This window comes from Armigeres subalbatus, chromosome 2 (genome assembly GCF_024139115.2).
Source record: "Armigeres subalbatus isolate Guangzhou_Male chromosome 2, GZ_Asu_2, whole genome shotgun sequence".
NCBI lineage: Eukaryota > Metazoa > Arthropoda > Insecta > Diptera > Culicidae > Armigeres > Armigeres subalbatus.
In genome coordinates, this window is record NC_085140.1 from 29,455,770 (window position 1) to 29,478,465 (window position 22,696).

Genomic DNA, 22,696 nt, shown 5'->3' on the forward strand with positions numbered 1-22,696 from the left:
TTTCCATTTCTTGGCATGTCTTGCTGAACTAGTTTCATGAACAAGGTTTCAAATTATGCTTTATATTTCTATATGAATAATTTCAATAAAAATAAGCTCTCTCAATAGTCTAATGATGTAACTCCTGAACAATTTTTACCCAGGAATAAGAATTGTAGTTTAGTTCCTATGTGTTTTTTTTTAATTTGTACGCGTAGAACGGAAGTCTTGATCCTTTTGTTCATCTCCTCTTCAGTTATATTTTCCAATATTAGTAGAGAGAGTACAAGCTGAGTCGTCTATGAATGGTCGTTGGAAGAGTTTCCTGTCAGAAAAATGCAAAATTTTATATGTATTTTAGAGAAATAGTAAAAATGGCTTCTGATAAAACGTATATTAAAATTACCTTCAAATACTGACTAACAGATGTAACCTTTTTGGATAAAATTCATTGTCATAAGTGATATTTCACAATTTGTTGTACCTACGTACTGAATTTGGCCAATCGAACACTATATAGACTATTGAACATCCCGGAGTTATTCCTACTTGTGTTCTGACTGATTTTTTAATAATACCTGTCAGTCACCGCCAGCATGTCGGATAATGAAACTTTACGTAAGCCAGCAATGTCAATAACAAAGCTACTTCGACGCTGAAAACCAAAATTCTCGTAAAACCCTTCCATTTCTGTACCCAACTATGCTGAGCTGTTGTGTGGCTCTTTCAGGTGTAGAAAGTCGTCCGCCACCGGAACGGCAGCGAGCTGTTCTTCCGGGGCCCGGAGCAACCACGCGCTGCAGTCCACCCTGATCGGGTCGGTACCCGGGCGAGATCCGTCCACCGGTGGCTGTCCGCAGTCTTCGTCCTCGTCGTCATCCGGCAAGACCAGTTCCAGCAAGCAGCCCCGACCGCACCGGATACCGTTCCACAAGCGACCACCCCTTTCGCAACAGTTTCCTTTCGGCCGGTCATCGGGTGCGGCCACGGCAGTAGCCTCCGGAACGACGCCGTTCGTACCGTCGTCCTCGTCTTCGTCGTCGGGAGTTTCTCCACCCGGCGACAGTCCCGAATATCTCGAGTCGGCCCAAAGGTGCGTTTCTGTACATTAGCAGTTTACACCACACAAAGCTCCCCACCCAAACAGTTTAAGATATTTTACACGTTTGATATTGCAAAATCATTCACTATCAACACACGCTCGTCTCTTATTCAATTGGTTTTGTGGTTAAGAGTGCTAGTTTTTTGTAAATAAATTTCATCGCTATATGTTGAACATACTTTCGGCAATAAATCATTCAGTTCGTCGCTGATTCCGTTCGAAATTTCATGACTAACTCTATTATGATTTCATCTTGTAATCTCCTCAATCATTCATAATCATGGCTTTCATTTGCTTGTGGTGGTAGCTGGTTATTCTTGAAATAGATAACAGATCTTAAATTCAATATTTTAAAACACATGAAATATATCTTAAGAAAATACTTATATTTGAATAACATACAGGGGTTAGACAAAAAGGTTGAGATAGGTAAAAATAAGTCGAAATTCAAATCATCATAACTTTGCGTATAATAATCCGATTTTGATAAAACCAGGACCATCAGAAGCGGATAATCTTCTAGTATACTGTTCCTCTGCAAAACCTGAGATTGGTCTTTGGCCACCGGAAATGTTCCGGGTTTTCCGAGGGTATGTTTAACATGCATTTTTTCCACTGCCTGTCATTTTATGTGACGTTAACTTTCATCATGTTTTATGCTTTCTCCGAAAACTAGAACTAATATGCCGGCCAATGGTGGCTGTAGATCGAGAATCCATCTAAACTACACAGAGATACGGCCATTTCCGTAAAAACGGTACCGAGAACATGATGAAATGATAACATATCGGAATAATGCAAATATGAGTATCTGACTTCATGGATTTGCGAGACGATTATTACAGAAACATTTCCAGATGATAGTGTTCACTGCCACCCTTATAGCAGGTTCCATGGGCTTCCCAGGAGGGGCCGGTTTTGACACCATCTGGAACCATGCTATGGGTGTCAAAATTCATGTTTTCCCAAGACGATGAATATAGGATCTTTATTAGAGATATATTTTGAGGACTGTAAGACTCTTTGGCCAATTTGTAACAGGTTCCGGAAGTTCTGCGAAACTGACATTTGTTCAGGGTGTATGGCCAATCCCGCATCGTTTTCACGAAAATGGCCATATCTCTGCGTATACCTAACGGATTTTCGATCTGCAGCCAGCATTGGTCAGCATATTAGTTCTAGTTTCTGGGGAAAACATAAAACATGATGGCAGCAAACGTCATATAAAATGACAAGCAGCAGAAAAAATGCATTTTTAACATACCCTCGGAAAACCCGGAACACCACCGGTGGCCAAGGGCCAATCAGAGGTTTCGCATAGGGCCAGTATACTAGAAGAGTTTCCGCGTCCGATGGTCCCAGTTTCATCAAAATCGGATCATTCTACGCAAAGTTATGCTGATTTGAACTTCGACAATTTTTTGCCTATCTCAACCTTTTTGTCTAACCCCTGTAATTGCTGCAGCATTCCCGTAACAAAAAAAAAGAGTTCCTAATTCAATTTCCGCTGGAATTCTTAAAGCAATTTCCAAAGGATTCCGTAAAGAAATTCACAAAACATTTCACACCATTCACACCAGTCGGATTAGTTTGGAATTTAAACTTTACTTCCTTCAGAACTTCCCCAATTTTCTTCGGTCAAATGAACCGGACCGTACGGTCGTTGGCGTCAGCATTGATGCTGAAAGCATTTCGCGTCGGGAAACAGGATTATATTTTTTTCTTTCTTCAACAAAGAAAGCAATCTTTGAGAGTCACTCGTAGTTCATATAGGGTAAGACACCCAGAAATCGCCCTCCCCCCAGTTTTCGCCCACCTATTTTAAAATCTTCATTTCTCGTAAACTAGTTGTTGAAAACAGTTACAGTTAAAATATTTCCATACAAGCATCAATCAATTATGAAAAAACCTGAACTTTAACTGTTTCCAACAACTAGTTTTCGAGAAATGAAGGTTTTAAAATAGGTGGGCGAAAACTGGGGGGAGGGCGATTTCTGGGTGTCTTACCCTACCCGGTCTGTAATCAAGTAGCGTTTCACTCAAGCTTTGGAAGGTGTTCTTTGATGGTTTTCGCATGGATTTCTCAGAAATGTTGGCATTATTGGCAAGCTTTCTGATGGAACGCACCAGGTTGCGACTAATCTTTCCACGAGCCGAATTGATCACGTTTGGCATACGTACAAAGCACGGACATCCACTTCCCGGCTTCCGCTGCTTAAACCCATCACGCAGAGACATTTTAAGGCGATAAACTGTGGCCAAAAGACATCCTACCTCCATATCAATCTCAATCGGCGTCTTCTGGGCGAGCAACAAACTAGTAATCACTTCATTTGCGTACATTTTTACAAATTTGCAATACAACGATTACAATCTCTCGGTGCGGCTTTTGAATGTAAACATAAACAAACATACTTTCAACAGAAATTAGTTACTAGCTCCTCGAATTAACCCAATATTCAAGTTTAAACATTTTCGCATTATTTTCTGCCGCACCCTGTAAATTCGCAAACGAGTTGGTTCGCACGGGAGCGCTCAATGATTGAGATTTATGAATGATTTGAGACACTTGAGAGACATTTTTATTTACCAACACTGCAGTCCGGAAATTCCATTAAGATTCCTATTTCATTCTTCGATAATTTTCTAGAAAAATTCTTTCAACAAAATTTCCGGAATAATTCCGATGGAATTTCTGAAGGTTTCTCGGGAGGTTCTCCGAAAGAATCCATGGAAGAATGTTAAAAGGAACTACTGGGGAAATTTTATAAATTATGACTGGAGGAGTTTCCGGAAGAATTTCTGAAAGATTTTCTGGAGATATTTTAGAAGAAATTCCTGGATAAATTTTCAAATGTATTTCAAGAGACATTTTCGAATAAATTCTTTAAGGAATTTCCGTAGAGCAATCTGAATAGATTTTATAAAAAAATATCTAAAAGAATTTTTGAAAGAATTGTTGAAAGAATTTCCTAAATATTATTTTAAAAAATCCACAAAAGAATTTCCAATGGAATTTCCAAACAAATACCTATTGGAATTTTCATATAAATTTCTAGATTTCTACAGGATTTTTCCGGAAATTGCGTCGAAAAATCCTGTATTTTTTTTAGGAATTTCTCCGGGAGCTCCTTCGAAAATCAGGACAGTAGTAAAACAAAACTCTATTCTGAATCTGGAATGCCAAAAATAACTGAAAATATCGACACTGCAGTCGGTCAAAGTCAGTAATCATCATACATCTCAAGAATACCTTGGGAATTTAGTTCAAGAGTTGCTTCGGAAATTTCTCCAGAATTTTTTTTAAAGTGTTCATCCAGATGATGTTTCAAGAATTTATACAAAAGTTCTTTCAGAAAATCCTCCAATCATTTTTTTGTAAAAGATAACCCCAGGAATAATTACGGTTAGTCATCCAAACTTTCTTTCAGGCATACCTTCAAACATTCCTTCAGGAATACCATCGTAAATTTCTTTAAGTAAATCATCGGAGATTCATCCATGAATTTCCGAAAAAAATTTCGAAATTTTCTTAGAATTCCTTTTTAGAATTTTCAAAGGAGTGTCTTGAGAAATTTCCAAAGGAATATCTGGATTTTGGAGAAATGAAGAAAGAATGTCGAAAATTCCTTCGGAAATTCTGTTAGAAATTTGTAAGGAAATTCCTGTATTTTTTTCGAATATTGGAAAGAATTTTCGGTGGAAATTCCGAGGAATTACTGGAGAAATTCTCGAGAAAATAGAGCTCCCGATGGTATCCGAAGAAATTCTTGAAATAATTTTCGATTGAGTTCCTGAAGGAATGTCTAAAATTATTCATAAAATTTGGTGGAAAAAAGCTGGAGTTATTCCCTAAAGAACTATTTAAGATATTATCAAAAAAAATTTAGAAGCTTGTTCCCAAAGAATTCTTGACAACATCTGAAGAATTCTGGACTCTGAAATTGCTTGCTAGTAAACCTCCCAAAATGTAGCGATTACAGTTTATCCATTATCACACTTCTTCGGATATTTTCAGGACTTCTGAACAAAATTACTGAATAATTAAAGCTCAGCTTAGACCCGACCGCATTGCGAGTGATTTGACTATGCGTCCAATTTGGGAATCTCGAGCTCGTTCAGTTGCGTCAGTCAGTCAGGTTGCGAAGGCCGACGGAGGTCCTTCGTAGCTTAGTTGGTTAAAGCACCAGTCTAGCGTACTGTAGGGTCATGGGTTCCAGTCCCATCGAAGGGAAAGTGGTTACCTCCAATACATTTTCCAAATCAATATCTTCCACATAACGTACATATTCACATATGAGTTTTCATATTTCCACCATTTTATTAGCTTGTTCCGGTTCTAGTAAGTTATTCGTTTGGTTCCGTCGTCGGACTACTTCAGTCGCTCTTGCCAGTTATAAAAATTCTAATTCCGGGCAAATGAGTGCTTTAATAAAAGGAAATATCTGCCTTATATCGGCTGATTTTTGAAAACGTCGAATGTCCAAAAGAGAGCCTCTCTCTGTTACTTTCTTTTTCGATTATTGCAAAGCCATGCTAACATTTACGTTGGATTTTTCAGCAGAGATCTCAGGAAAATAGCTTAGTCTAAGTGTATGACTGCGTGGATTAGAGCCCATTCACTGTAAATGTTTATGACACATTTTCCAAGCGACATCTCGATTAAAGGTTGAGCTTTTTTCGAGTTTCTGGAGTAAACTATAACAACCTTCCCAAACAAAGATATCCTCAACCTCATTTGTCCTATTAATGCACCCTTTCTTTCGGTTTCAATTGACGGAGAATTTTATTAGTCTATTAAGCTTTTCGTTTTGGCGGAACGTCTCTTTTACATGCGATGCCGTAATTCATCGTGTAGACAGAAGAAATAGAGCACATTGAGTGGGCGGGTTGGGAAAAGCAATTTTGCTGTTTTACTATTTATGTGGTAACTTAGCTCGTCTACCTGCCACTACCAGTTGCTACATCTTCTTTAATAACGGTTTTTTCCTTCAAATGCCTGTTCATTCAAGTTCATATGCATCTTTAAGTAAACAATTGTTTGATTTTGTTGGTTTTATTGCATGTCACGTTGCCGTTCTCCTGTACTCTGGTTTGCTGGCTTCAGCTGCTTATTGTTTTTCTTTAGCAACTCTTCATTTTTATACTGTCGGTGCATTTTTCACTATAATATTATTGTTTCGCGTTAAAGGGATTCAAGCTTCTTTTAACTGTTCTTTAGTGCATACTTTTTACAGCTTAACGATGTTTGTTTGATTCAGGCTGCTAACAAGAACCACTTTCACAAGTTCGTCTCCCATTTTTCATCAATGCAGGTCAAACCAAAATTGTGGAGCTGGTGGCAGTACACCATACGGTGGTCCCCCGTCCTATGGCCGAAATCCGTTATCGATAGGCGAATCACATCCGTTGCCTTCGGAAGGATCTCCGGCTAGTGCGGCCCCTTCACCGATGCAGCCATCTTCGGTGTCGCAGCCGATGTCCGTTCCATCCGGTGATCAGGTTAGTTTGAACAGTCAATTAAAAACAAAATCATCCTCATCTTGTCTTCTTATTCGATATCCAATGTATACATCGAATAGCGTTCCATCCTACGCCTATGCTTTAAAGATTAATCTCCACATAATTAATAAATCATCTCTTCTTTCACAGCTAATATCCATGTCCCCGCATCCATCATCAAACAACCCACGAAGTGTACAACCAGGAACACCCTCCTGTTTGGATCACCTGGACAAAAACACTCCAGCACCGACGCCAACTGACCAACACGATAGTAAAAGTATTACCGCTTCACCGTATCATACGCCTTCGCACACGGGCGGCGTGTTAAGCGTGGAGCCACCCTCTTCCCAACAACCTCAGCAAGGCCAGGGGCAGCAACAACAGCAACAGCAACAACAACAACAGCAACAAAAAGAGCAACTGCAGCAATCACAACAATCATCACAGCAATTAATAGGAAACAATCTGAGCAGCACCAGCAGCAGCAGTAGTGGAGGAACAACCAACAGCAGTCCCGGGAACCTTACAAGCGGAGGCAACGGGATGCTTAAATCCGAAAATCTTTTCGGAGATAACGGAAGCTCATTGCTTGGTTCCAGTCCCAGTGTATATAGTAGTTTAAATCCAATTGTCAACCAAAACCAGGTCTCCAAACGGGAGACCATGCTCCAGATCCTGCAGTCGCTCAAGAGGCCTTCGCTTTCGTCTAGGGACTACGAAGGTTTGGTAGGAGAGGACAGTCCCAGTACGTCCCAGACTTTGTACGACTATTCCGCAATCGACGCTTGGATGAATCATCCAGTGAAGCGCTTCCGACCAAACGAAGAATCCAAATTGTCCCAGCAAATGCGAGGTATGGATCTGTATGCGGATCAGAAACACTCGGAAAAGTATTTGCAGTCCTTACAAAACCCAGTCTCTGATGGAGCCATAAACCCCACCAGACAAGATCAACAAGATCCCTTAGCATTGCCGGAAGATTCGGATCCTTCAACGGGCCTGCTGAACGAAAGCCAAATCAAAACAGAAATCGGTTGCGAACGAAGAGACGAAGATGGTCCTATGCTTGGAGCGCATGAGATCAAAAAAGAGAAAGAGGACAAGGACGACTTGTTCACAGAACAAGGCCTTCAGCCTGGTTTAGACGATCTGGACCAACTGTTTGACGACAGCGCGAACTACCATGACGACTCGGATATGCACGCAAACACAAGTCCTGCATCAACAAAAAGTGGTGGCGGATGCATGGAAGACATGAAAAGATTTCCTGGATCGGGTCACACAATTAACGCAGGTATTCTCAGTCCGAAGGAACTGTCGCAAATGTTTCCAACTCCACCCAGTTTAGAACACCATCCAAACTCCAGTCCTGGCGGAGGAGGCTGCATGTCCGACGGTATCATGATAGACACAATGATTGAGGCGCCTTCCGTTATACCCGTGCTTGGTAGCCCTCAAGAAGAACCCATCTATGATTGGTCGTACGTTTTCCTTCCCCCACCCATCTGCAAGTACGTGGGTTCTTCCAAGTATGCTCCACTTCCACAACTTCCAAGTCAAATGATGCAACCACCGGTCCCCCAGGCTCCAACATACAAATCAAGCTCCCAGCTTCGGAAAGAAAAACAAGAACGCGACAAACTTCTCAAGCTGCGTGAAATTCAGGAACAGCAAGATGCCCTCCAGCATCAACAGGCTCAGATGGAAAACATTCCGCCAAACGCCGGTGCAGCCGGCAACCTCATCCCTAAGCAGGAAATCCAACTAACCGTACCACAACCGCTCAGCACACCAAATTCTCTAAACTTAAACGGCCCCAGCCATCCGTACTCGAACCCACCTTCACAGGGACCACAGCCTCTATCGAGACCACCATCGGTCAATTCCCTCCCGGGAGGAATGATCGGTTCCGGCGGTAACATGATGAGTCCATCGCCAATTCATAACGGACTAATGAACAATAACCTATTCCATCCGGGCATGGGTATGAACGTTCCACTTCGGCAAGGAATGTCTCCGATCTCTCCGGCTACCCCTGGAGGTACCACGCCGGTAAGTAACTCGATGCGAGTGCCCACTCCTCAAGGTTCCTGCCCTCTTCCGTACCCGTCGCCCATCGGTGCTAGCGGGGGTTCCATGCCCATCAACAATATTGGAAGTCCTTTCCGGCGCACACCAATTCTTCCACCTCCGCCGTACGACGTTGCCGTGGCTTCTCCAGCTACCTCTACCACCTCATCGTACAACAATAAACAATTCGGTATGGACGACGGACCGGCAACACCGTTGGTCGTCGGCAATAACGCTCCTTCTAATCGAATAGCAATCGAAACCAGCGCTCTCCTGGTAAATGTGCTCCTGTACGACACCTCGCTCAATATCTTTCGGGATCACAACTTCAACAGTTGCACGCTGTGCGTTTGCAATGCAGGCCATAAGTGTGTCGGAAACATCCGGGGAGCCGATTCCGGACCGTATCTTGCGCTTCCAGGAACGAGCTTCCTTGGCAGCGGAAAGGGGAGCGGTGCGGCTAGCGGTAGTAGTAGCGAACGGGAAGCTGCTAAATCGACACCCTCATCAATAACGCAGTTCAACGGGAACAATCATAACAACAACGGTGCCTTTGGTATGGCGGATTCACCGGCCGGTGGTGTCGGTGGAGGCAATTCCTCGAGTGTGGTCGCCATCAATACGAATGATTTGCAAAATGGATATCTCGACGAGGATCCAATCAAATGTACTTGCGGTTTCAGTGCTCTCGTGAACAGGAGACTTGCTCATAGGGCAGGTCTGTTCTATGAAGATGAGCTGGAGATTACCGGCATGGCGGAAGATCCAGCGGTGCATAAAAAGAAGTCGCTGCTTCAGTTCTTGCTTGGCAAGAGTGACTACAACAGCAGCGGTATCAACTGTGATATTTCTCCGCTGCCGCTTCGGATCATGGATCTTTTGCGGCAGCACTGTGCAGTCATTCAGAGTTCCAGCAACTCTATCCATCGAGCAGTAGCTCGATTCCAAAGTGCAATGACGGTCAAGAGCTTGGCCAACGCTACCGTACATATGCTGGAGTACACCGACGCCAATGATGTGATAAGTTTGGCACTAGAACAAAGTCGATTGCAGGCAATTAACGAAATAAAGATGGAGGACAGCGCTCTGGTCAAATCGGGAGGACTGCTTCGGGGAGTAATGAATGTACATAAATGGCCGTTCCTTAGAGCGGGAGGACCAAAGAGCAATCAGGACATAGTTCGAATAATGAAATCTATGCAACCTCTGCTGCAGGATGCCTTCCATAAAAAGAGCACAACTCGGTTATGGGATGCCCCGTACACGATACAAGGACCACTTACCTGGCGTCAGTTCCACCGACTCGCCGGACGAGGCACCGGGCAGTGTGAACCTCAGCCCGTTCCTTCGTTGGTGGTTGGATATGAAAAGGACTGGCTATCATTATCTCCGTATGCCATTCATTATTGGGACAAGCTACTTCTCGAACCGTACTCCTATCCACGGGATATTGCCTACGTGGTGGTTCTTCCAGATAATGATTTCGTCGTTTCCAAAGTCAAAACCTACTTCAAAGAACTCAGTACAACGTACGAAATGTGCAAACTCGGCAGGCATAATCCCATTAAGGGATGGGACGGCATCTTGCGTGTTGGCTCCAATCGCGTACTCAAAGAAACACAAAATTCCAGCATGGATGAATGGTTCACCAGTTTGGGGGACACCCGGTTAAGCGAAATGCTTCGGTTGTATGCACAGACCTGCCAACAGCAACTGGCTCCGTACCTGTCAAAAGTTCCGTCGGATAAGAGTTTACTCGATCCACCGGAAAACCACAACATCTCAGCATCGGCTCACGCTTTGGCTCTGGCGCAAGCTAGTTCTACACCCAATCGCGACGGACCCGGACAAAGTCCAATGCCACCACCGCCGCCCAGTACGCCGGATCCATCGCAACCGGGAGATAAGGCCCCCAGCACACCAAAGTCAGATAACGGTGAGTAATTTTACATTCTGAGTTAAAACATAGTTTAAATGTTATTTTGTTTGATCTTATAGATCAAGACAACCGCGAAAACCTTAACACTTCGAGCACGAGTCCGGCCGATCGGATGGCGCACGAAGATGATGGGAAGGAACCGCCGCATATCGTGCTTTATATGGTGGAACCATTCACTTGCGGAACGGACGCACCGGAAATTGAACGACTTGCATGTTTGTCGCTGCTGCGATGCTATTCCAACATTCTCAGCACTGTTCCGGATTCAATCCGAAGCAATATCAGCGTTCAGGTGAGTCATCGTTTACACAAAAAGTGCAGGCATTGCTACAAGAGGCTAGAAGGATTGTAATGACAAATGACATTGATGGTTCTACATGGATTTGCAGTTTGACAGGAGTTCTTAGGAAAATTATAAAGTTTTCAATTTTACCGGGGATTATCTATTGCAAAGAACTCAAAGACACAACACTAAATGAAGCCTTATTTCTCTTAAAGATTGATATCCATGTCTTTTTATGTGATTCCTAATGTTGTACCAAGTATCGTTCTCCTTTGGTCTTCTTATACAAATGATTTCAAAACCGTAACGGATTACAATTGGTATCATCAATGTTAGCAGTACGGTCCTTTTAAATATCTATCATCTTGCACCTGATAATCAGTAGGTAATGGTAATTTGACTAACTTCAACCTCTACCATAATTAAAGCTCATCTCGCTGGAGAGCATAATGGAACTGGGCCGAAGTCGTAACTGCCTCCGGTTGAGTGACCACATGCGCAGCCAGGCGTTGAGCATATTTTCCCAGAGCCGTCGCTACATGCAGCACCTGAACAACGTCAAGAGCCTAACTGGATTCGGAACAGCCGCCAATGCCGAACAGTTTATGAAGAACAAGGACGAAAAGAACCGGGCAGCCTACAAGCTGTACACCCCACCGTACGTGTTGGCCAAGCTGTGCGAAAAGAAAGAAAGCTCGGAATCATTTGGACAAACCAGCATCAAGCAGCAGTGCTCGGTCATGTACTGTAACTACTGTTTGAGCGAGGATCAGAGTTGGCTGCTGGCGGTGGCCACCGATGATCGGGGAGAGTTCCTCGAAACAACCACAATCAATATCGACATTCCGAATCGCGTTCGACGGAAACGGGCTTCCGCAAGGCGAATGGGCCTCCAGAAGCTGATGGACTTTATTTTGGGGCTAATCTCACAAACAGTGCAACCCTGGCGAATAGTTATAGGCCGTATCGGCCGGATAGGACATGGTGAACTGAAAGGCTGGAGTTGGCTTTTGGGCAAAGAAAACCTGCGAAAAGTCTCCAAAAATTTGAAGGACATTTGCGAGCAGTGTTCCCTGCTGCATCCGGTTTCGGTGCCGAGCATCTTGAGTGCCTGCTTGGTGACACTGGAACCGGATTCGGAGTTGCGTGTGATGCCGGATCAGTTCACCCCGGATGAACGGTTTAGTCAGTTGTCCATGCAGTCCCCGCTGACGACACCGCAGGATGTGACTTGCACGCATATCCTGGTGTTCCCGACTAGTGCGAGAACACAGGTAAAACGCGACACGAGATAATTTTATAAAATGAGAAATTCATGTTTTTTTCTCTCGATTTGTTGCAGTCTGCTCAATCGGCATTCGTGGCGGAACACATCAATGATGATATGGAGCTGACCCTCGAAGGAAATCTGGGCGATTTGGGTCTCGGTGAAGACTGCGATGATGAGGGTATAAACGGGTTGGACGATCTGTTCAATAACTGGGGTGAGTGTTTGTTTTTGCGGATCATTTTTATGTGGTATACTCTATAATGATGGCCCCTTTTATGTATTGCAGAGGATATAGCGATGCCACAGCAGATGCCGCAGGATTCCCGACAAGGAAGTCCAGTTGGGCAATTCGAAGGACAGCGACAGAGTCCAGGCTATAGTGGCTCGAATTGCGCACAGAATCTCAATGGCTATGCGGCGCAGGAAGCGGAAGATGTAAGTATCGATGCGTTCATGTTTTTTTTTTTATTATTTCTTTATTAAAGAGGCTTGCAGCCCTAGGCTGGCTCACCTCTACGCGTTCATGTTCAATTTATATTTAAGGTCAACAAATTTTGTGATTTAATCAATGTGCTAGCCGAAGTTAGTCACAAGCAATTTTGGGTAATCTTTTTTTTGAAAAATAATCAGAGTAGAGCGGAGCAAGATGAACACCCTAAGCTGATTAGTGATAAATTGTTCTAACTTTAAAAATCAATTTGAAATGCGGATCAAGTTTTTTAGCGTTCTTTTAATAACCTATTTAAGTACCGTGGAAGTACCATACTCTGCACTTTTTTTAAAGAACTTTTTAAGACAAAATTAAGAAAATTATTTTGAGCTTTTTAGTGGAATGTTTTCACCTGTCATAAGACGAGTTTATACAATCCCCTTGAATTCCACCACTTAATTGTATCTTGACAGATACGTATTTCGACCTCAACAGTAAGGCCGTCTTCAGTGTCTCGTACTTGACTCGACTTGAAGAAAATGATCGCAGCTTACACTATTTATACTATGCGTAGGTATAATAATTTATCTAGGTACTTATCTTACTACGGTGCTTATTTCTACTCGCTTAAGCACCGTAGTAAGATAAGTACCTAGATAAATTATTATACCTACGCATAGTATAAATAGTGTAAGCTGCGATCATTTTCTTCAAGTCGAGTCAAGTACGAGACACTGAAGACGGCCTTACTGTTGAGGTCGAAATACGTATCTGTCAAGATACAATTAAGTGGTGGAACTCGTCTTATGACAGGTGAAGACAAAATTGTTGCTATAGATACAATAATGATTGATGAACATCTTTATGTAGTAGATCGATGTGTAACTATAATCCTCGTAAATGTACCTCGAAAGGTCATTACCCCGAATATTTCACTACCTCGAATGGCCACTGCCCTGAAAGGCTATAAACCCCAAACATCATATTTTGCATATGCTAATAACAATTCTAGCATGGTTTTTGAAAACGTCGTATGTCCAAATTTATATTTATTGCTAATATCTAGGCTAGTTTTGCATACGGCTCAGCTTCTGTGACGAGCAGACGTATTTTCGATTGCGCTGAAAGTCAAGCGATTAAATCCAGTGGTTTATTTTTCACCCGTCCGGCACGCATCGCGCTTTAGTGATCCGGGATGAGGCGTGAAAATATTTTTCGAATACATTTTTCGCGCTTCTCTGTGAAGCCGTCTTTTGAGAAGGTCCATGGGTTCTGCCACACAGTTTTTAGGCCTGAAGAAGGAAGATGTTGCCACCGCGGTGAACAATGTGCGTTCGTCAAGGTAAAATACCTGACGCTCGCACAAAATATCGTGGACGAACTCGACGAAAAACATGAAGTGGACATTGCGGGGAAGAAGCACAAGTAGCGAAGAACGATAGAGGATGGAAGTGTTGAAGTGAAGATGCACGATTTGTCTCCGAAGAGAAGATCGTCAAGTTTCTCAGTGCGTTCGGTGAATTGATATCGCTGCGAGAGTTGACGTGGGGTGATGGCTTTGAGTTCGGTGGGATTCTACTCGGCATATGGTCGGCGCGTATGCTGGGGTGGCATTGCGCAGCTCGACTCGAAACGAGCAAACCGTGCAATCGGTCATACGAAAGAGCTGTCGAAAGGAGATGCGCAATAAGGCCCCTGGTTCAGCGAAACAATGATTTTTGGGTCACGATCGATGGCCTGCAGGCGTACATCATCTACAAGGGGACAGACTTTCTCATGCAAACACTGCAAAGAGCAAGCCCACACTGGTATATCTTGTGTGCAGAACAAGAAACTGCTGGTCCGGAAGAGCTATGCCAACGTGGCAAAACAAGCTGGGCCACGATCACAACCGAAGAAGACGAGCGTACCGTCGCTCCACCATCAGCATCCGGCGAGTCAGACCGAACCGTCTGGCTCAACAATAATATTAGTCAGAAAACCACCGAACAACGCAAGAATGGCGTCCCCAAGCCCGCTACTGTACCAGCAAAGCGCGTGCAGCTCATCGTCGTCGTCACTGAAAACACAAACATACGGCGTAGTCTTGGTCGACTTCTTTAAAAATCCTGCGACTGTATCCCAGAGCCGAACCGCTGCACAATAGCGGAAACCCGGAACTTGTAAGGTAACGTGAATATTTTTTATGTGGAAGAAGCCGAAACAGATGACATTCTGATTCAATTAATGCTTAATACTACTTGGTAAAATGTATTTTTTCTTGTGTGGGTCGCGAGACATATAGAATTTTGCTAGGTGGGTCGCATACCCAAAGGTTTGGGAAGCTCTGGAAAGCATCTCCCTAACAAATTTGTATGGAAAAAGAAAGTTTGATCTAAGTTTTTTCGGGAACGGTTCGGAACGATCTGGTATCATGTATTGAAATCTATTTTTGGTCTACTTTCCGGTGGTTAGTGTGGTGATTTGCTCCTAGCTGCTCCAAAGCTGGAAGTTGCCTTGTTCAATGTAGAATGAGGACGCTAATAATGCTTCATACCCTAAGGTTTGCTCCTCCAGAAGTACTCGAGTAGCATATTATATGTTGGATAACAATTCTAACCTCAAAATGAATTTAGCGTCCCAAATTTACTCTTTGGTGGAAGATTCAAGAATATATTAGGTTTTGTCCGGCAATTGTATGGGGGCCCGCCATTGTGCGCCGGCAATGAAACAGACGAGTCATATACATCCATAAGAAGCGGACAAAGCCGAGGACGTTCACCTGGCAAAGAACAACGATGCGACGACGGTGACGACGAGCTATTACGTCGTACAACCTCGGATCCATCAACATCGGCACAATCATGAACTCCACGAAGCATAACGCAAAGGCACGCTGGCGTATTACCTCCGTCACCACAACGCAAACGTCATCCTCACTGGCGATTTCAACTGCGTACTGCGTGCAGGTGACTCGTCCAGCCCGAAAACAAGCCCATCCATAAAAGCTGCCGTCCAACAGCTGCAGCTACACGATGCATGAGAGAATCTATGCTCACGTGGTGCAGGCTTCACGTACATCAATCGAAATGCGCGATCTCGACTTGATCGTATTTACGTAAGCCGGGGACTACGTGATAAATTGCACTCGGCGTTTACCCACGTATTAGGCTATCTGACGTTTATCGTCTTTCTCTTGCACGCGCACAGGCGAGATAGGGTTTGTTTTCATACGGAAACGCTTCCGAAGCGTTTCCGTATGAAAACAAATCCTATCCTTTCCGTGCGCGTGCAAGAGAAAGACGATTAAACGTCAGATAGCCTTATGCTACGTTTAGACAAGGCAAGTGAATTGAACAACTCAGTTGAATTCAATTGACTTGGCAAAAGTTGAACATGTTCAACTTTCTTTTCGTTCAAGTGAATTGAATTAAGGTGTTTACACGTTCAATTCGCGTTCGATTCAAGCGACTTGCTCAATCCACTTGCCTTGTCTAAACGTAGCATAAGGGTGCGGCCAGAGTAGACGCGATGTGCGAAGCGAAGCGAAGCGTCCATACGATTTGACAGCTCCTTATTATTGACTGTTATTCCTTTGTGTGCGTCGCGTTGACGCGTCTACTCTGGCAGGCACCTTATGCTGCTTTACAGACCATAAAGCGCTAACAGTAAGACTCTGTCTCCCCCCTCTTGGGCACGAGCTCGAGCGTTTTCTGGTTTTGTGGTTAGACTGAAGAAAACGTCGCCGAATTTCAATATAAGTGGCAATACTGGACTAGACAACGTAGAAACTACGGGCATGGATGGATTGGTAGCTGTCATATGCTAAGCCCAAATCTTGTTTCAAGTGGAAATCGCGAACCTTCTACGAGGAATTCCATGACGCGCATGAGCACCTTCATGCGCATCTAAGACTAGCCTCACAGCAGCCACAAATGAAAACCACCAACAACCGTCTGAAAGAGGAAATGTTGGTCCTACAACGCAATTTCTCGTACGGGTTTTTGATAATTAACGAGATGCACGTAGCAGGGAAGCCAATGCCGATTTTCTAGCTGGGGGAAAGACGAAGAAAGAAATCGTTAATTATGCAACTGCAGACAGAAGATAAAATTATCGTCGAGCCTCAGGCAATCGAGAAGAATCTGTTGATTTCTTTTCGAACCTCCACTCGGAACAATCAGCAGAAACCGACGGCAATAGTAACAACGGGAAGGATTTAGCATGCGAGAGGGTCATCCCACCAGACGATCCGTCGAACCGTGCATGGAGGAGATAACAACAGCAGAAATCTAGTTTGCAATCAGAGCGAGTGCACCCAAACGGTCTCCCGGTGCCGAAGGAATCTCGAGAGAATTCTATCTCCGCATGCTCGATGTCCTTCATCTTGAGCTGAACTTGCTTCTCAATGAGGCACTTACCTTCGTAGAGGGCACCATCATACTAGTAAAGAATAAAGGAGGTGATAACACGATTAAAAACTGTTCTCTCGCATCCTAGAAAACCGGGTGGAACGCGTAATGAAGACCCACCTCGTTCTGAGCAACGGACAGAAATGTTCGAATTCAGAACGCAACATCTTTTGGGCCACTCTTGCTTTGAAAGATCAGATTGCCAGTCTCCGTCACCACCGACGCGCCGGTAAGCTAATCTGCTTCGACCTGAAGAATGGCTTCGATCGGGTGCGGCATTCGTTTCTGTTCGACACCATGTGGTTGCTCCGGTTGCTCGGTTTCAACGAGGAACTTATCTCTCTGCTCTCGTGCATCGCCAGTCGGTTTACATCCCGGCTGCTAATCAATGAACACCTTTCTCGTTCGTTCGAGATCGCACGGTCGGTCGGTGCGACAATGGGATCCGTTATCCATGCATCAATGTGTATTGCCCATTGACTGGTATGCAGAATAGAGCAAGCGTGTGGGGAGGATTTGCTTGTAGTATTTTCCCGGAATGAGGCCAAAAAGTAAATGTTTCCTTCTTTTAAACTACGTGGTAGGAATAAGAAGAGTAAATGACTCCTACTTTAGTTATTTTGAATATGTTATTTTTGACATACAACATTAGTTTACATTTTAAAGTCAACGTCATCGAATAAAGTTGAATTAGTTTTAAAACGATTTTCATTCACAACGGACGTCTGAAGTCACGGCAAGAAGTTTGAAATATTCGGGGTAGTGACCATTCCGGGTAATGACATAGAATCCTGTCCACATACCATGGAAGACGAACTCCACCATTCTTCTGGTTTATTGTACTAAAGAGACTTTTAACCCGATACTGAATCGTCTCTAAATGGATCAACACTCCCTAGTGGGATGGCTCGCCGTCCACCAACGACGTGCTAGTAAAATGGGGAAGAGAGGAAAGGCCCCAAGTAACCACAAGTGAAGCTGATTAAGCACAAAAACGTACTCTTAAAGGAACTTTTGGTTACTTGGGGGGTACCCCGTTTGGCATAATGCCGTTAAGCATAATGGCCATTTGGCATAAGGGCCGTTTGGCATACTGGCCATTTAGCATAATGTGTATGCGATGTCAAATTGAAGATCGTTTGGCATAAAGGCCATTTGGCATAATTTACATATATCGTGTGTTTTTTGAAAACGTCGTATGTCTAAAAGATAGGCTCTCTTTGTTTACTTTCTCTCTCTCGATAATTAAAAGCCATACCAACATTTACGTCGGATTTCTCAGCACAGATCTGAAAAAAACAGCTTTATCTAGTGTGCAACAATAGTGCAACAAATTTTAAACTAGCCTAGATATAAGCAAAAAAGAGCGCAATGAAAGAGAGTCTTTCATTTGGACATATGACGTTTTTAAAAATCATGCTAGATATGATTCCAAATTAATTGCCTTTTGGTATAATTCATATGGAATACCAAATTTAAAATCGTTGATCTAATCTTGAAAACAGCCTTCTTTCATCCAGGTTAATGATTAAATAAAAAGCTGAAAGTCAAAGAACTGCAGTTGTACATGTACATGCAATAAAGAAGGGTAAATTACAGGAAAAATATTAAAAGCTTTGCTATAATGACTTTCAACAAATAGGTTGTTCGAAAATTCATTGAAATTAACAAAGAACTGCTCGCGTTTCGAAGAAGGGTAAATTATAGGAAAAGAAAACGATAATCGTGATAAAACGTGATCAACTTACACTGGATTCTGTTTTTACTTGATTTACATTTTTTCAATTTTCCACTCATCCTAAATGTTTAACGCATATTAATTATCATGTGATTTTTCTTTGATTTATTCTGGATTTTTTGAAACATGTTGCGAAGATTTTGGAGGTAAGTTGAAGTCACACGATCAAAAATACGAGCGAAAAAAATCGTGTAAAAACAAAATCCTGTGTATATGAATTATGTCAAATGGCTTTTATGCCAAACGTCCTCAATTTGACACCGCATACTAGTTATGCCAAATGGCCATTATGCCAAACGGTATTATGCCAAATGGGGTGCCGCCAGAGGTGGAAACCCCCAGTTAAGCCGACAATTGTTCGAGCTCGTTAATTATCGGAAAACTCTCTTTTTCGCATCACGTGATTTACTTAACCTTACATGTGGAGGAGGGGGTTAGGCCAAGCGTTACGATCCATATAAAAAAATTGAACCTGTCATACAAAAAGTGTTACGAGGGGGAGGGTGGGGGTCCAAAATCATCAAAGTCAGTGTTACGTAAACGTTATTTGTGAAAGAACCCCAAAAAGTAGGTACTATATCGACGCCGACGCGTTGGAGTTCTAAAGCAAAGCACCGTTTTGCCTTTTTCGTACAATGAAGTTGCACCGAAAGGCTATCATTTCACTCCAAAAACGAACTTTTTACAGAAGAATCGAAGACCCATAGTGTTATATACTAATCGACTCAGCTCGACGAACTGAGCACATGTCTGTCCGTGTGTATGTATGTGTGTATGTGTGTGCACGAAAGCTAAGAAAAACATTAGACAACTTTTCATAGAGCATTCTTCAACCGATTTTCTCGCAACAAGTTTTATTCAATAGTGGACAAAGCCTTGTGGAATTTCATAACGATCGACCGTTGCGTTTGAAAGTTATGAAGAAAATGGCACATCGAACCATATAAGCCCCACATAAGGTTGGCGTCTTGACTAAATGCGAGAAAGACAGCATCACTACTCGGTGAATTAAAGTGGGTTTTTCGATTTGTAGTCACTCTTGATCGGTTGTTTATTCGGTAGGAAAGGCTTATATATGATAACCCCGATCAATGCTATTATATCTATTAATAATCCATACCTTAGTAATATACCTATCTGATAAATTGAATTGAATGAAATTTTTATTAACACGATCTTTACTTAATTTTCATTGTTATCCTCTTTCAGGTCGGTTCCTTAGCCCAACAGCCGATGGCCATCGGGTATCTGGTGTCCACGGCCCCCACCGGCCGTATGCCCCCATGGTTCTGGTCGTCCTGTCCGCACCTGGAAAATGTCTGCCCGGTGTTCCTGCGGATAGCGCTGCATCTCAACAGTTTCCAGATCCTCCAGAACAACGACGATCCGATGATGCAGTCGCAGTCAACCACCGAACACCCGCTGGACTCGAACATGACGGCCGACGTGTTGCGCTTCGTGCTGGAAGGGTACAATGTCCTTTCCTGGCTGGCCATGGACTCGAACACGCACGACCGGTTGTCCTGTTTGCCGATGCACGTGCAAGTGCTGATGCAGCTGTACCACATGATGGCTGCGTTGGCCTAAACGATGGATGGTCCCAGTTCGATTGGGGGAATGGCAACTGAATGGAACCCTCCTCATTGCTCTGTCTGTGATATTAGGTAAAAGATGATGATGGTCGATGTGCGAAGAGAGAAAGCTTTCTTCTTCTGAGATAAACAAAAACCGTGGAGCCAAGATCTGGTTTTATACAAGTTTATAAGTTGTATTAATTTATTGATTTTATATTATTTTTTCATCAGTTCTTATAGGATGAACTACTCTGATATAATAGATAAAAATGAAAGTGAGATTGTTCGAGATACTTTTGAACAGTATTTTAATTTTGTTTATTTTTCAATAGAGCTAGCAAAAAGCACAAAGCAAATTAAGCAACCTAAAGAGATTAAATTTTGAAATATTAACCGAGCTATTAGGGATCATTGCAATCGTAATCTTTCAATTGTGTTTTGTATACCCTTTAGTGTAAATTTCTATCACTTGTGCATGTAAATATAGTAAAAAGTCAATTTAAGGTGCGCGCAGAAAGAGAACTGTAGGAAATAAAAGGAAGGGAAACATTACTTCAATTCGCCCGCATCAAAACTAAATAGGAGGTGGTGCTTTGCTCCAACAAACATTAAATGTTTTGATAGTTAAATTATATATTATCACTGATGTTTGTTGAAGCTGAGCTTATCCCTTTTATACTTTGTGTTTACTTTCCTACGGTTTTTAGATGAGTCTCTAGGGCAAGCTAGTTAATTTAACATTAAACTTAAGACAGAGTTATTCACTTGCAGTAGAATCAAGTATAAAATGCACATTTGAATTTATAGATTGAACTTGTAGGTTTACAGAGTTAAAATTTGTATATGAAAGCGTATCTCACCTTCTCCGATTTGGGGATTTTTTAAGGAATTAACACCTATGTACATGTTGTAGATATTTTCTAAATTTAGAAAAAAGAAACCCTAGCCAATAAAAAAATCTGAATCAGACATACATTTAGTATAGGTAAGGATACTTTTTAGCTGTTAAGCATAAGCCATAATATGGCAAAATCTATGCAAAAAAGACCAAAACTAAGCTCATGTAAATAGTAGATTTTAAGTGTGATATTAAATTGATTAATGGCGTCTTTGAAAAGACCCAATGAAGTAAATAAATAAATATTAGTTTGTAAGTAAGTCACATTGCAGCTGCAATCTAATGAGAAGCAGATCATTATCCTTTACTCAAAGTACTAAAGCAGCAGAAATGCGTGAAGCAAAAATCGAAATCAAAACTAGCATGAACTACACAGCCGAAATCCAGTGTTTTGAACAAACTCAACTAGAGCAGAATGTAAAGTATTAAGTGAGCCGAGGAAACAAACAAAACCTAGGTTCGATTGGAAGTGTAGAAAGGAATAATAGAATGGAATCATCAACTTATTTCTTAGGAAAGTGCAACAAATGTTGAAATTACATATTTAATATGAGAAAACACTAGACAAAGAGAGGAAACAGTAGTAATTCTAACGTAAGTTTAGGCCAAATTGTATTGAAACAAAAGAAAAGAAACTAAATTAAACAGAGAAACCATAGTTCTAAACTGAGTAGTTATAAAGAAAATGTACATTTAAGAAACACAAAACACCGAAAGATAAAACACGTAGAAAATGGAGATAACAATGAACTAGAAAACAAGAGACGGAAACAAACAGAATAAAACAAAGCATATACATTTAAGAAATGGAACACTAATACTTACACTAACACCTTGGAAGGGCGTGTCTCGTGAGTGTGCCTAATTTCACCGAGTGTTATTGACTTATTTAAAAGGTAGACAACAATGAATGTACTAGTTGGAATATGTGATGACGTGAGTGAATGGGAATCATATTCGAAACAAATTTAAACTATATATACAGATGCAGCAGCTAGGTTGAGCAAGTTTGTAAAAATGAGAATTTTACGATAACTATTACAACACACAGACAAGAAACAACAAATCAACCTATTGACAGTAAATTAAAAACAAAAACGAGAATGAAAACTGTATGCTGTAAAGAAAGGTAAATTAATTATTGTACAATTGAATGAATAATTATATAAACTATTAATACTTGTATATGTTAAGGTTTCGTTTACAAAAAAATCATGAAAATAAATGGAACATTATTGAATGATGCGTATGCGTTGGAAATATCACATTAGAATGGAAAAGAACTCCTATTGTTTTCCTGAATAATTACGACTTTGTTAAAAGCTATGCCGAACCCCGAATGTAGGGTAATGTTGCTCGTTTTCACTATTTGTTCTACTATATTCTTTTGTATCCCAACCGCGAAACAAAAAAATTAAAACAATGCGACGGCACTCACGTAAAAGAATAACAATTATTATCAATGAACTGGAAATTTTCACTATCGCATAGCGCCGTCGCGTTTACTTGGGCTTCAT

The 22,696-nt window shown here is 42.1% G+C and overlaps 1 protein-coding gene across 2 annotated transcripts in view; it reads left to right on the forward strand.

The window, feature by feature from the left end:
• Nucleotides 1-22,419, forward strand: part of LOC134218397 (mediator of RNA polymerase II transcription subunit 13) — a 145,122-nt gene extending 122,703 nt beyond the window's left edge. The window contains exons 8-15 of one of the 2 annotated variants that reach the window (XM_062697341.1): nt 710-1,072; nt 6,397-6,583; nt 6,734-10,592; nt 10,655-10,887; nt 11,307-12,152; nt 12,221-12,362; nt 12,435-12,583; nt 19,917-22,419. In XM_062697341.1, coding sequence (XP_062553325.1) covers nt 710-1,072; nt 6,397-6,583; nt 6,734-10,592; nt 10,655-10,887; nt 11,307-12,152; nt 12,221-12,362; nt 12,435-12,583; nt 19,917-20,294 — 6,157 coding nt within the window. In that variant the 3' untranslated portion in view covers nt 20,295-22,419. The remainder of the gene's footprint in view (nt 1-709; nt 1,073-6,396; nt 6,584-6,733; nt 10,593-10,654; nt 10,888-11,306; nt 12,153-12,220; nt 12,363-12,434; nt 12,584-19,916) is intronic. The other variant, XM_062697342.1, reaches the window with a different exon arrangement.
• The last annotated feature ends 277 nt before the right edge of the window (nt 22,420-22,696 follow it).